The sequence below is a fragment of the Notolepis coatsorum genome, assembly GCF_963971535.1.
Source record: "Notolepis coatsorum genome assembly, chromosome: 4".
Taxonomy (NCBI): domain Eukaryota; kingdom Metazoa; phylum Chordata; class Actinopteri; order Aulopiformes; family Paralepididae; genus Notolepis; species Notolepis coatsorum.
In genome coordinates this window covers 32,984,857-32,998,842 of record NC_140168.1, presented here as the reverse complement: position 1 = coordinate 32,998,842, position 13,986 = coordinate 32,984,857, and the positions used below count along the sequence as shown (strand labels likewise).

At 46.9% G+C, this 13,986-nt stretch overlaps 1 protein-coding gene across 1 annotated transcript in view; it reads left to right on the top strand.

Annotated features, from left to right (window-relative positions):
* srd5a1 (steroid-5-alpha-reductase, alpha polypeptide 1 (3-oxo-5 alpha-steroid delta 4-dehydrogenase alpha 1)) overlaps positions 1 to 12,834 on the top strand; it is a 35,641-nt gene extending 22,807 nt beyond the window's left edge. Inside the window, exons 5-6 of the mRNA XM_084312424.1 lie at positions 10,030 to 10,109; positions 10,864 to 12,834. Of these exons, the coding sequence (XP_084168550.1) occupies positions 10,030 to 10,096 (67 nt within the window). The 3' untranslated portion in view covers positions 10,097 to 10,109; positions 10,864 to 12,834. The remainder of the gene's footprint in view (positions 1 to 10,029; positions 10,110 to 10,863) is intronic.
* Positions 12,835 to 13,986: the final 1,152 nt, after the last annotated feature.

Below are 13,986 nucleotides of genomic sequence, written 5' to 3'. Positions count from 1 at the left end.
GCTGCGCAGTACTTGCGGATCGCTGCTGGCCCACTGCCTGAGATCAAAGCCGCCTTTGATCAATGAGGCGCGGAGTTTAATCAGGAGAGCCTCGGCTTCTTCCTGGGTTGAAAGGCTTTGTAGACAGTTGTCTACGTAGAAGCTGTTCTTTACGCTGTGTCGGACCTCTTCGTCCGCTGCTAGGTCCTCTGCTACATGTTTCTGTAGTGCAAATGTAGCACAGCAGGGGCTGCACGTCGTTCCGAAGGGGGGGACTTCCCATTGGTAGATGGCTGGGTGTTCATCTCCTGGCTTCTCTCTCCATAGGAACTGTAACAGGGGCTTGTCCGCCTCTACTAATCTCACCTGCAGGAACATTCCTTTAATGTCCCCGCTGATGGCCACCTTTTCCTGGTGGAAGCGGAGTAGAACGCCGAGTAGGGAGGGGCCGAGTGTGGGACCGGGCAGTAACTCTTTATTCAGATTTTGGGATCCGATCTGGTAGCTGCAGTTAAATACTATGCGGTCTTTACCGTTGTGATGGACCTTGTGGTGAGGCACGTACCACGATTCAGTGGTCTGGTCAGCCTCTTTAATGTCCATCTTTGTGATGTGTCCCGCTGTGATGAGCTTCTCAATCTCAGCGCGGTATACACTCTCTTGGGGGGGTTCTTGGCTAAGCGCCGCTCCGTGTTCAGCAGGTACCGTTCTGTGGCGTCTGTCTTGGCGTGGAAAGTAGGCATTCCTTCTCGCCGCAGGAGTGGCGTGGCGTATCTCAACACGCCGTTGACCGGGACTCTCTTGGTCCCTGTCTCGAGGAGGTGAATGGCGTAAATGTCATCTTTAGAGCGAATGTCTTTCTTTCCGTTCTTAAAGGGCATTTGTTCCAAGGTCCATAGCCGCTCTACGTGTTGCAGGAGTGCGGTTTCTCCCTCTGACTCTGGAGTGGAGACATCTAGTGGCTGTACTTCGGTTGAGAGATTTGGCGAGCGGGCCTTGGAGAGTCCATCCCAAACGGGTCTCGACTGCTGCAGGACAGCCTCGGGGTCCGGTATGAACCCGGTCTATCGGGACAATGAGGTCTGCATGGTCGGAGCCTATCAACAGGGTCGGCATAGCATTGTCTATGAGCGGGATCGGTAACTTGCGCAGATGTGCATATTTCTCCATCAGCTTGGCGACGGGGTATGTGTACCGCGACAGTCCTATTTCTTGGCTGGTGAAAGCGTCTGTAATCTGGTACCGTCGCTCAGGCTGGCCGCTTGCTGCGATAGAGAATGAGACATTCTCGCCCTTTATCGTCTTCAAATCTCGTCTTATTGTCCGAATTGTCATTTGGGTTTCGCTTCCCCGCAGCCCTAGCTGGGCCGCAGCGGAGGCGAGCAGAAGGGTCTTCTCGGACCCGTCATCGAGGACGGCGTAAGTGTCCAGGACTTTATTCTGGTAGCTTAGTGTCACACGCACTACTTTTAGGAGTACTCGGGCTCCACTGCTGCTGGCGGGATCGATGTACATGACGCTCGCTTTGCTGCTGGATGGTGCGGGTGAAGGGCGCCGTCTGTTACTGTCGTGAAGTATGTCCAGATGGGCTCCATCGCACTTGGTGCACCTTTTCTTTAAGCGGCATTCGGCTGCCATGTGTGAGCGCGCACAGCGAAAACAGCGCTTGTTGGACTTTATCCATTGACTTGCTTCCTCCGCGTTCAGCTTGGGGAAGGAGTCACATTGCGCTAGCCAGTGTTCTTTCTCACAGTAGGGGCACACTATCTTCCACTTCTCCGTTCTGGAGGGGGTACTGTGGCTCCTGCTGCTCGGTACTGACTCCGATTGGTGCATCACAGTCACCGATCTTCTTCCATCATTTAGTCGTCTGGTTCCTTCTCTGGAGCCAGGGGTGCTCCGTCCGAATGTATCTAGCCGTAGGCTGCTGACTTCTCTCGCCAGGAAGTCTGCTAGATCGAGGAGGTTCGGTTCGGGGCCATTCGGGTCTCGGTGGTCCCTCTGTCACCTAAAACGCTCCTGTCGAGCGGGCGGCAGCTTCTCCAAGATCCTTTCCACATTTGAGTTGGCGTAAAGTTCATGCCTCCCCTTCTCTCTCTGCGCTCCCAACATCCCTACCAGGGACTGCACTCTGATGGACAGGTCGTCCAGTGCTCGATTGTCTATTGCTGGGGGTAAGCGGTCGATGTGTCGGATCTCCTGGATCACGTAATCCCATATGCGCCCATACCTCTGGTCCAATGCTACCAGCGCTGCTGTGTATGGGGTGGTGGAAGTCGCGTAGGCGAGCGCTATATTATGTGCGCGGGGTACCTTTAAGTGCTTCAGTAGGATGGCGTATTTGTGGCGTTCATCCAATACATCCACCAACATGGTCTCCAGACACATGCGGAGTTCTGTATACTGGGCCCGGTTCTCTTGGGTGAAGTCGGGTACCATAGGCGTGCCAATGTATGACGCTGACTGTGGATACATCGGCGAGCGTTGGGGGAGAGGCCTCCTAGGCGAGTCTCCTCCCGCTCCTTGGTATGGGCTGGTACCGGCAGTGTACCATGGCCCGCTTGTCCAGGTGCTGTTCCTCGGTGCGGGTCGTGCGTCGTGCTCACCCGTGTATAGAGTCGGGGGTCTGTAGCGCAGCTCCGCGGGAGTATAGCCTGGGCTGTACCGGACCTCCTGGTCCGGTAGAGTACTGTGCTGTCGTCGGGCGTGGTTCTCCTCCTCTTCCTCTTCGTCTTCAGTTAGGTCATCCAGTGCTTGTAGTCTCTGGTTTAGCCTCTCCACAGGATATGCTGCTCCTTCCCGGTTGCTAGGTCTCGCTTGGACCGGTGGGGGGAGGTGGTCTGTGGGGGGTATAGACCTCGTCTGTTGGTCAAGTTCAGGGTTGTTTACTCGGCTAGGGGATGCCGCCCTGGAGGTGTGTCTAGACGAGTTCCTGGAGCCTCTGGCGGAGGGAGAGGGTGTTGTCCGTCTGATCAGCTGTTCTATTAGTTGCGCTTGCTGTCTGTCGCGCTCTGCGTCCCGTAGAGCACCAGCAGCTGCTCGCTGGCTGTCTGCTCGGTCTCGGGCCACATTCTCTTCTCTCTGAATGCGTCTTAGTTCTAGACGTATATGCTCTTCTTCGCTCCGCTGCTGGATCTGCAGTCGGTCGCGTTCAGCAGCGGCGTTCAGGCTGATGAGGAAGGCCTGCTGTAGGGTCCTCTCTGCCTCGCTGGGAGAAGGCGGTTGTATAGGGGAGCCTTCCCTCGGGGTACTCCTTGCGGAGCCTTGGAGCTCTATCTCCACGGTGCTCTCCCCGTCTTCTTCCGTGCCGAGTTCTCTCTCGGTAGCGTTGTATTCCTCCCGGGACTCATCGTGGACTACTTCTTCAGTACTGGCGGGGTGTGAAGTCATGTCTGGTTCCCACTGGTCCCCACCGTGAACTTGGTCAGTTACATTAGAGCCCGTAGGGGCCTCTATGGTCGGGGTAGTCTGGGCGTTGGGGTTAGACATACTTTTACTTTCTAGTTTTACCGCGTTTACTGTTAGTAGAAGACTAGGTTGTTGACTGACAGCGTAAGCCTCTAAGTACTGAGGGAGCCGTCGTTCGCGCTGCGGGCGTTGGTTAGGAGGATCGTTTCGTGGAGTGTTCATCATAGGCCATTTCAATATTAATAACACTATATTAATATTACACTGATTACCCTCCGGCTCGAAGGACCAATTGTAACTGAGGGGTACAATTCCCTGACTGTATTACTAGATATGATACTTACTACCACTACCTTTGTACTTAATATTCGGCCACCCAGTACACGGCATAAATATATTATGATGAACACTGTCACGTAGATGAAACGGATCCAACACAAATGTACGAATTAGAAATAGGTCTTTATTTCTACACAGCGATGGTGTGTAGAGCAAGCACTTAATCAAATCAATCACATTTATGAATGGAAATTAGTATGCACTTTTATGGCAAGAGTATTCGTCGGTATATCAATAGAGAATGTCCAATCTCTGAAGGCGCAGGTGGTACATATACGACCTGGAATAGTTTAAGGAATAACAGCAATGATACTTTAATGATTATATACTGGACACACTAGGGGGGGGTTAATCCGGTCGCTTGTAAGCCGACAGGAGTAGGAGGGGGGGGGGGGGTAGAATCCGGCTGCCTCATCCGGCCAAGGGTATCCCAGGTGAACCCACTGTAGTGCCGTTCAATGCGCCGGCGATCCTTGGACCACAGATGAAAGCAGGTGGACTCTTTGTGGGCCGGCTCTCTCCGGTCCACGGGGGAGAGACGTGAAGCGACCTCGTCTTGCAGAGCGTCTCCTCACCTTGCGTCCTCTCCAGGGGGGGGGGGTTCCAACACACGGCAGTGTCGGGGGTCTTTATCCATGGAATAATCAAAGTATACAAAGCATAATCCGTGCCTGGGAAGGCGGGCTGTCGTCGGTAGGATAATCCGGTATACAGGTCCACTCGCTCGTCGGCTCTGGGGCTCCTCGGGTGCAGCTTCACGTGGGGTCAACCACCCTGGATAAGCAGCCAGTTCTCTGCCCGAAACGATGGGGTACTGACTACGGTAGTATTCTCACCGCACGAAGCACTATATATTAACAGACTATTATTAGCTTAATAGACTACGTCCAACTCGACGATATAGTGCCAAATATGACTATTCAAATATTAATATACACGATGTCTCAATACCGATGGTAGGCGAACTTGGCCTTACTCCCACACGTGGCGTCGCGGGGAGGCTTTACGTCTGTGACTCTATTGGAGGGTAAGAAACTGGACTGAAAAGGAAGTCCTACTTTAGTAGCGCAGTATATATACGCACTATGAACAAATAGTCCCATTAGTGGTGCGGTAGTCAGATTCCTACGCGGAACTAGGACTTGTTCGTACATGTGGAGCGGTACGTTTGAACTGGGTCTGAGGGGTATGGCAGCCTGGCACCAAGGTCTCGACCAATAGTAGAATGGAGACTATTATGGGATGTTCAGTAGGCTAGAATGGATATTCAATGCATATTGTACAAGGAATATACAAGGGATATCAGGTAATATTAGAGAATATACAAATACAATTAAATATATATATATAAATAAATATATATATTCGGTTTAATCTGGCCCTTCACAACAGTAACGTTCAACAGTGTAGCATTAAGCTAACAGCCACTCCCGACTGATAGCAACAAGCTAACGTTCCTAGCCGTTGCTAACGTTCCTAGCCGTTGCTAACGTTCCTAGCCTAGTGAACGCAACGGGCTAGTGCCGCAGCTAACAGCTGACTGGCTAACAGGTAGGCCACACAACTAGCACGCAAGCTAAGCAGCTATCACCTGAACTGTACACAAGAACATAATAAGCCACACTTCAGACAGGCCGCCGTCTGAGTCCCTCCTCATCCTAAGAGAGAAGAGAAAAAGAAATGTCAAACACAGTTTTCAACTGTGATTTACCAGACATACAGCGGAGTCGGCACAATTCCCATTCGGGCTGCAGCCGACTTGAGCATGGAACTACCGATAACGAAGATCCATACCCACATTTCCTCGTGTTTAGGGTGTACTCTCACATTCATGTGAAAGATGGGGCCTGCACGGGACAGAGAAGCATCCGCTTGTCCAGAGAATCTCGGGTTCAACCAGGTTTCGGTCGCGGCCCACTAGTTTGACCATCATGGGCGTCAGACCAGGATCCTCCGTCCGCCGCCTAGGAAGCCGAGCAGAGGACCCCAATCTGGGGCCGGCCTTCGTAAAATTGTCAGCTAACCCCCATAGCATTAACAGACAACTGGCGCTCGCAAGCAAAACATTACTCACCCAGCTCGGAAGCAACCAGTTTCTCACAACAGCCGGTGCCTCCCACAGTCCAGCTGTATAACCGGAGGTTCAATACCCATCCAGCCGCAGCAAGGAGGACTGCAGGTGGGGAGTATATCAGCGACGCGAGCCCCTAATACGAAAAAGCCGGTGGAGGGCAGAATGATCATCATCTTCCAGACACTCCAGTGACGAAGACAATATCGCCGTATTTTCTCGAAATAGTGAGAGAGAAAATAAAGATATAATGTCAACGTATCTCCTTGTTCTTCTGTTTTCCTCTCTTCAGCTAAATACTTTCTTTCCCACGTCAAGTGATTGGTATACAGGCACTCTCTTGGGGTGAAATTTGAGAAGGAGATGAGTGTGTGGCCCCACCCCTGCTTATGTAGGTAGCAGATGGGGGTGTGGTCAGTGGATGTTGGTATGTAAAGGTACATTGTGAAGTTTTTATTCAGTGCACGTCACTGGAGTGAGATGTGTGCAGATGACGCTGAGCGGAAGCTAGTACGATATAGAACCCCTAATTGCTCCAGATGAGCAGGTTGGCACCTTGCATGCTTGCCTCCGCTGTCGGTGTGAATGTGTGAGTGAATGGGTCAAATGTGAGGAACAAATTGTAAAGCGATTTGGATAAAAGCGATATATAAATGCAGCCATTTACCATTTATAGTGTTATTATATTGGAGGTGCATTGCTTGCACTAAATACTCATGCTGCAGGTATCAATTTATACCTACCTACTGCTTTCACTGTCTACAACTGCCCTACACTGTAATCATTAGGGCTGACCTTCGAAGCTTTTTTTGGCAATCGAAGCTTCAGGGCCGAGCTTCGATTTTAATTTGAAGCTTCGGGGGGAAAAAATATATATAAATTTTTTTTTTTTTTTATCTTATGTTGTGGGACTTGTACAGCACTTTGGTAAACGTTGTTGTTTTTAAATGTGCTCTATAAATAAAGTGGATTGGATTAATGAATTAAGTAGCCCCTTTCGTGACTGACTCAGCCAACAAGGTTTCACTCGGCTGCGCTGCCTGGGTGCAGTGGGGCTGCTCTCACAGCCAACGACATGACATTACATAATTATGTTGCAACCTTCGTCTATCAAGCAAACAATTATATAAATATTTATATGTAGTTGATAGAGACAAAGGCAGAATTCGACTTAATTAAGCACGTTTTATTAAGACATTTTTATATGGGTCGGGACACTTTAAAAAAAGCAGCACAATGAACACATCTGTCCGACATAGTCTTAAATAACAAACGGCATTGCTTCGCTTCTTCGTCGACATGTCTGCTGCACAGGTCCTTGTTGTTTTCAACACAGATAATCTCCACATGCTTGTTGTAGAGCGGTGGAGTCGAGGCGCCGCTTACTTTAGTTGAATTGGAATGGAGGCGGGAAGGCGCCGCTTACTTTCGTTTCATTGGAATGGAGGCGCAAGATTTTGGAGGCACATTTTTTTTTTAATTATTAAAAAAGAAAAAAATCTTTTTTTATATGTTCGAAGCTTGTGCCATCGAATGAAGCTTCGAAGTATTTAAGACAGCCCTAGTAATCATAATAATCTTAACTACCCACCTCATACTTTAGTCAACCCATATACTCTGTATGATAGCATGTACAATAATGCTGTATATACCGTATATATATATTTATTTATTCTTACCATACATATATATATCCACATCTGTCTGTACATACCTGCATATAATCATTTTGCATATCTGTAGATACTATATCTGTGCATATCCCTTACCTACTCTTACTAGTTACGCTGCTGGCCAGTATGACTACTACTGTACTACCATACTGTCTTTATACCTGTATCACTGTACATATTAATATTACAACTCTGTACATACATCTGATTAGCGCTACACCCAGTAGTACTCATTTATATATTTTATACCCAGTTTAATCACCTGTACATTGTATATTTCTATTGGACTTTACTGTTATATTTGCACTCTGGTTGGATGCCAACTTATTTTCGTACTGTACTTGTACTGTATAATGAGAATAAATTTGAATCTAATTTATTGCGTTTTGCTGTATTGCATCTTTTTTTATGAAGCTCAGACAAATGTTTGAGCATTTGCTGTCAGTCATGGTCCAGTAACCTAAACAAAAGGTCTGCTCACATGCTTTTCTGACACACCCACATAACCATAAGGTCCCAGGAACAGGTCCTGGCAGTTGAGGACAACTTTTTACAACTTGGCAAAATGCCCACTGCAGTTCATTTGTATGGGGAGCACAACAGAAATATGCCGTAGGAATAGTTAAAGGATAACTTACCACTATTTTGGACCTTAGACCCTATTCACGGTCTGTTGTTAACCATCGAAAATACAATCGTAAATCCTTTCCAAAAATGATGAATGTGCTTTTCCAAATAGAATGTGTTACAAAATAGTAGCTGTAGTCTACTAGCTAGTAAAGTATTTGTGATCAGCTGCTTTCCATGCGGCCCACTCACTCCTCTACAACTAGCTAGAGTGCGGAAGTTCACAGTGCCTAGTGCGGTTGGCAAAATAGTTCTGTTTCAAATGGAACTGTTTTACAATTTGGATTGTGATACATTTCACAGGAGAGCATATTGAGACCGGGAATAATACACCCAGAGCTTCCCACCCTGAGTACATTTATCATTGTTTTTGCAAAGGATTTACAATTGCCCATTGTCTGCTATTGTAGCCCAGTGAGAGCCTGTAGGGAAATTGTAGCTAGCTCAATACTGGACCGATCAGGGAAATGATGGTCTCTATGTGTCAGGTACATGGTAGACAGACCACGAATAGACATTTCTGGTTGAATCCACGGTTCTTGGAAATTCAGTACCCAACCCTAGTCTGTGTGATGGCCTTGAGGTTCTCTCAAAGGCCGTTATGACCACAGATGTCAGGGCGAAAGGTCTGTAGTCATTTAAACATGTGACTTTTGCCCTTTTGGGGACTGGTATTATAAGATAAGATATTCCTTTATCGATCCCCTTGGGGAAATGCAAGTATCATAGCAGCATGGGGGAGGGGGTACAGGTACATGGTGATAGTAGAAGACATGATACAGGTCATAAAATTATATTACAGAGGAAGTAAAAATTTAAATAGGCAGTGTAAACATACAACAATATAATAAACTGAGTGTGGATATGAGCAAGTAGGCAGTGCGAATAAGTCAAGGTGCAGATGAGGGTATGTATGCCCTCTCAGTTCTATTTGCATTACAATAAAAATAGTTACAATATATGCTGTAATCTAAATATATATGCTATGATTAAGTAAGTATTATAGAGCATTTGGAGCAGGTGGGGACAGTAGCAATCCAGTTATTGGTTGAAAATGTCAGTGAAAATGGGTGCTAGTTATTTAGTTTCAGTTTTTTTTTTTTACATTAATTCAGAAAAACTTGAGATGCTTGTTTTTCCAGGCTCAACCGTAGTAGATTTGTCAACATGGTAATGACTTATATGACTTATATTCTATCTATACAGACTATAACTATAACCAATAAATATAAACTATAACTATAAACTAGATGAGCTATAAATAAACTATAAAACTAAACATAATACACAACGTATATTCTATCTATACAAATTATGCTATGCTAACTGTATAAATAGCTATAAACTAAACTATAGACTAAACATAATACACAACGTATATTCTATCTATACAAACTTATACAACACAAGGTATATGTTAGCAGCAGTGTGTGCGTGTAAATAAGTGTGCTTGTGTGCTTGTGTGGTGTGTAAGTCACTAACTTATGTCTAGGAGAGGATGGGGAGACGAGTCTGGGCCAGGAGCCTTACACTTTTGAAAAGTCTGGGGGGGGGGGGGGGGGGGGGTCGAAGGGAGAAGCTGGGGGTAAGGGGGTTCCAGGTTGCTCCTTTGCCTTTCAAAACAGACAGACTGAGAACTGGTTTTTCAGTTTATGGGAATATCACAGCTTGACAACTCTTAATTTCCTTCTCCAGTTTGTACTTGGTCTGTTTGTAGATGCCATTATCCCCACCCCTGTAGGCAGCCTCTGTTTCCCCTACAAAGTTCTGCAGTGAACCAGGGCCGAACGCAGCTCTTCTTGCAAAAACTGATGTGCGACGTCACAGCATAGTTAGCATAGAAGACGTAGGGAATACTTGACTCATTCAATTAATTAATTAATGAATTAATTAATGAATTAATCATTTATCTTCCCCCTTTTCTCTTTCTAGGTGGTATCTCGCTAAGTTTGAAGATTACCCTAAATCCAGGACGGCTCTGATACCATTTTGGTTCTAACGAACCACTGCAGGTACTGGTAACTTGAAGAATTACCACACATGGGCGGCTAAGTGGTGCAGTGGGCAAGGCGCTCGCCACTAACACAGGAGATGCTGGGTTCAAGCCCAGCTCTTGGCGTTGCTTCCGGCTTGGCTGGTCGTTCATACTAACACAATTGGCAATGTTAGGGGTGGGAAAGCCGGTGGGTGGGGATTGGACGTTGTGGACAGCGACTCCTACAGGTCGGTTGGTGCGCCTGTACAGCAGAATCAGGAAGTATCGGGGGAAATATGCAACAGCTGCCTCCTCGTGTGCCGCAGGGGACACGTGATGCAAGGCTTTGTCCTCACTGCAGCCGACCAGTGGGAGGCATAGTCTAGCAACGTTCGAGACAGGGGAGGGGAGAATTGAAGGGATAATTGGCGAGGCAAAATTGGGATGGGAGAAATAGAAAAATAAGGAGAAAAAGTGGATAAAAAAAAAGAATTACCACACATGGTCTAAATGGTTTATTTACCTCCCTGAACAAGGACTAAACATTAAACAAATGTGTATAATGATAGCGAAGAACGTAGGAGAGAACACTGAACCTTGAACAAGAACACTGAGGCGCTGACATTCAAACTATCCTGCGATTGAAGATAGACCATCACCTTTATTGATCTTTGTCAATTGGCCAAAGTCGGTGAATTGGCATACCCAGAAATTGGTTTCATCTGAGCTGTGAGCAAGCACCATTTTACTCCTATCTAAATGAGCTTTTTATTGTTGCCATTACTTTGCAGATTATTTTCATGATGGACCAAGCTACCTCCTCGGAGATTGAATGTTAACGATTTGAAGATGGAGCTGCTCTCGGAGGACGGGAATATGCTAATGAACGGAACGTGCCTCGCCAGTAATACATTGGATTTATACGGTGCCGTACTGTCAATAATGGCTCTCTCTCTGAATTTTAAGAACAGCAACTGATCTGCATAGCCTGGTAAAGGAGCACACGTTTTGAATGCAGAGCAGCCAATCCGAAGTCCCATCAATCCTCTGAGAACCATGTGATCCCCGATGGTAGCAGCCGATCCATTCTTCCGGGGGTGAACCCTCAGCCGGTTTTTTATGTCCACTCAAATGGGATGAATCACAAAGGAGCAGTAAATCAAAGTCTAGCCTGTTTCCCTCCATTTTGTTCACCATGAGAATGCCTTCACTTCAAATAGCGGTGTTCCCATGCATACTGGAGGACTTGAAAATGTAAACACTACTTTCCCTGTCATGGAAAGCACATGGAAAATGTGAGAATGGTATTGTGGAAAATAATGTTGTGTCTTGCTAAATTCAAAAGTTCACAGTCCTTTCTCTCAATGGGCACTAGAAATTTGCATTCACAGACTTTCTTTTGCCAAAAAAAGAAAACCCTAGTCCGTGGTCTCTTACCCCAGGCATGCCTAAATTTTATGTAATTTGATGTCAGCTTCCCAAACCCAATATGAAGAAAGACCTACTGCTAGGCACTGGGCAGCAGGATCGGGGAATTAAACCGCGATGATGCACACTACAGCCCTCAATAACTCATTCATGCCTGAAATTATCAGAATGGATTGTCGTGGTTTTTATACACATCACTCCTATCGCGCGCCTTTCAGGGACGAACGCAGCATTAATCTGGAGGTGTGAGAGAGGAGGACTGACGGAGAACAGGTACACAGTGAAGGGAGGAGGGTTGGGTGCAGGGGGGCGCGTGGAGGTGGTGGAATCAGAGGAGGGAAAGAGAGCGAGACTGATGAAGATATCCACCCTATTCACACGGCGGCCATTTTGCTCTTATGTCACGCTCAGGTTGGGATTCCATACCACCCTGTTCCCGGAGCATGACATAAAAGCAGAATGGCCGCCTTGTGAGCATGGTCAATTGAGTGAGAGAGGGGGGGGTATACAGCGCTGCTTGTTCTCTCCTCCCTCCCATAATTGTCTCATTTCACCCAAGGCCTTCCCAGACCCAGTCACTGCTGTCCATTCTCTGTCTGTGGAGGACATTTGCAGTCACTTGGAAACAAAGTCACATTATCGTGTCCCTACAGGTTGTTTTCTTAAACACACATTTTTAAACTGCACAACATTTAGCCTGTAGATTTAGCCATTTTTACACACTGTATTACATTGCATATTTGTGTGTGTGTATACACGTACACGTGTGCGAGATGATTCCCCAAGGGGATCAATAAAGGAATATCTTATCTTAAATGAAAGCTGTGAGTTGCTGAAATCTACGAAAAGTGGCATCCTTCATGTGAAAAGTCCCTATTGCCTGTCTCACGGTCTCTCTCTCTCTCTCTCCCGCTCTGCAAGGCTGTTTGCCCTTTATACAATTTCCTGGTAATAGCGTCACTATTACATGGTCAGTATTTACTGAAGCTGTCATCTGAATAATGCTGTCTTCTGAATTACGCTGCAGGCCAAGCACTCAAGGATTTTCTTATACTGCTCACTGTACTACTGTCTGGATGTGGGACACGCGCAGGCCGGTTGATGTAACCACAGGCTTACAATTACTGTATATTAATGTTGTGTGATATAGGAGGACTGTAAAAACGCTCTCCATTTCCATTAGTGTGGATTAAATGTCTGGAACATGCTGCAACAACACCTGGCTCATTACCATTCCAGCCACATCCTTCCTCAGACGGCTCACCTCATTCCTAAATATGACCCCTCTTGTCATGCCCTGCTGTGAGCATGTTGTTGACTAGCTCCAAGAATGTAAACTGCGTTAGAGGCATCTGTCAGAAACGGTCCAGTCACCAACAATGTAGTCTTGCATAGCCGGACCTGTCTTCTCCACACCACTTGTTATGCTGTGCCTGGCAGGAGTTCATCACCGTTGTGGAAATCCCCATAAAGGCTGACAAAGAGGGGAACGAACCACATAAATCGGCACATCCTTGAAGACACACAGTCTCAGTTTGGGCATGAGGAAGGCATCTTTGAGATTGGGGTTGTGATCCAGCTGGAGGATCACAACTGGAGGAATAGCCTATTGAGTCAGTGAACCTTGTTTCAGACGATCAGAGAGGGTGAGTGGGAGCTTTTTATCTCCACAGGCATACAGTGGAGTGGCCAGCCTTGTGTGTGTGTGTGTGTGTGTGCGTGTGCAAAAGAGAGCTATCCTGCTGACACGCTTGCTCAGGGGGGAGTTTCCGTGGCTCCGTCACATGCTGCACATGCGTGGTGGGGGGGGGCAGACATTATGCAAGGGGGTCGTTCTCTCTTTTACACGCATGTAGAAACTACAGAAGGTGCAGCCGGCGCATTTCCAGCTTTCCTCAGCCTCATGAATGAATGAAAACTTTATTTAACAGATTGCAGAATGGGTACAATACAGTACGGCTCAATAGACACAATTGTTAAGGGGATGCAGACCAGAGAAAGACGTTTGTCTTGTTTACATCAGGGTCCCCCATTTTCAATTTATATCGACATTTATGACACACAACATACATGACATTTATGGCATAGGGACATACAGGTATTTAGTACTGATACATTTGTGACATAAACGGTATTCAAATATACAGTACTGTTACCCATAGATCCTGACAGAGTATATACATATGATGGGGAGGGGACTGTACATTAGGAGGGGGTGGGAGAGAAATATACATACGGTGGGGTGGAGACTACATTTGGAGGGGGTGGGTGGTAGGAGAGAAATATACATATGGCGGGGAGAGAATATATACATGCGGTGGGGAGGATACTGTCTATTAGGAGGTGGTGGGGGGTTTGGGCATTTACGGTGGCCAGTTTCGAATTGCAGCCTCCCGTAGGTGCTCTTTAAGAGCGGTTTTGAATGGGATTCACATTCCTTTACAGCTTTGGGTAGGGCGTTCCACATTGATGTGGCATAATTGCGA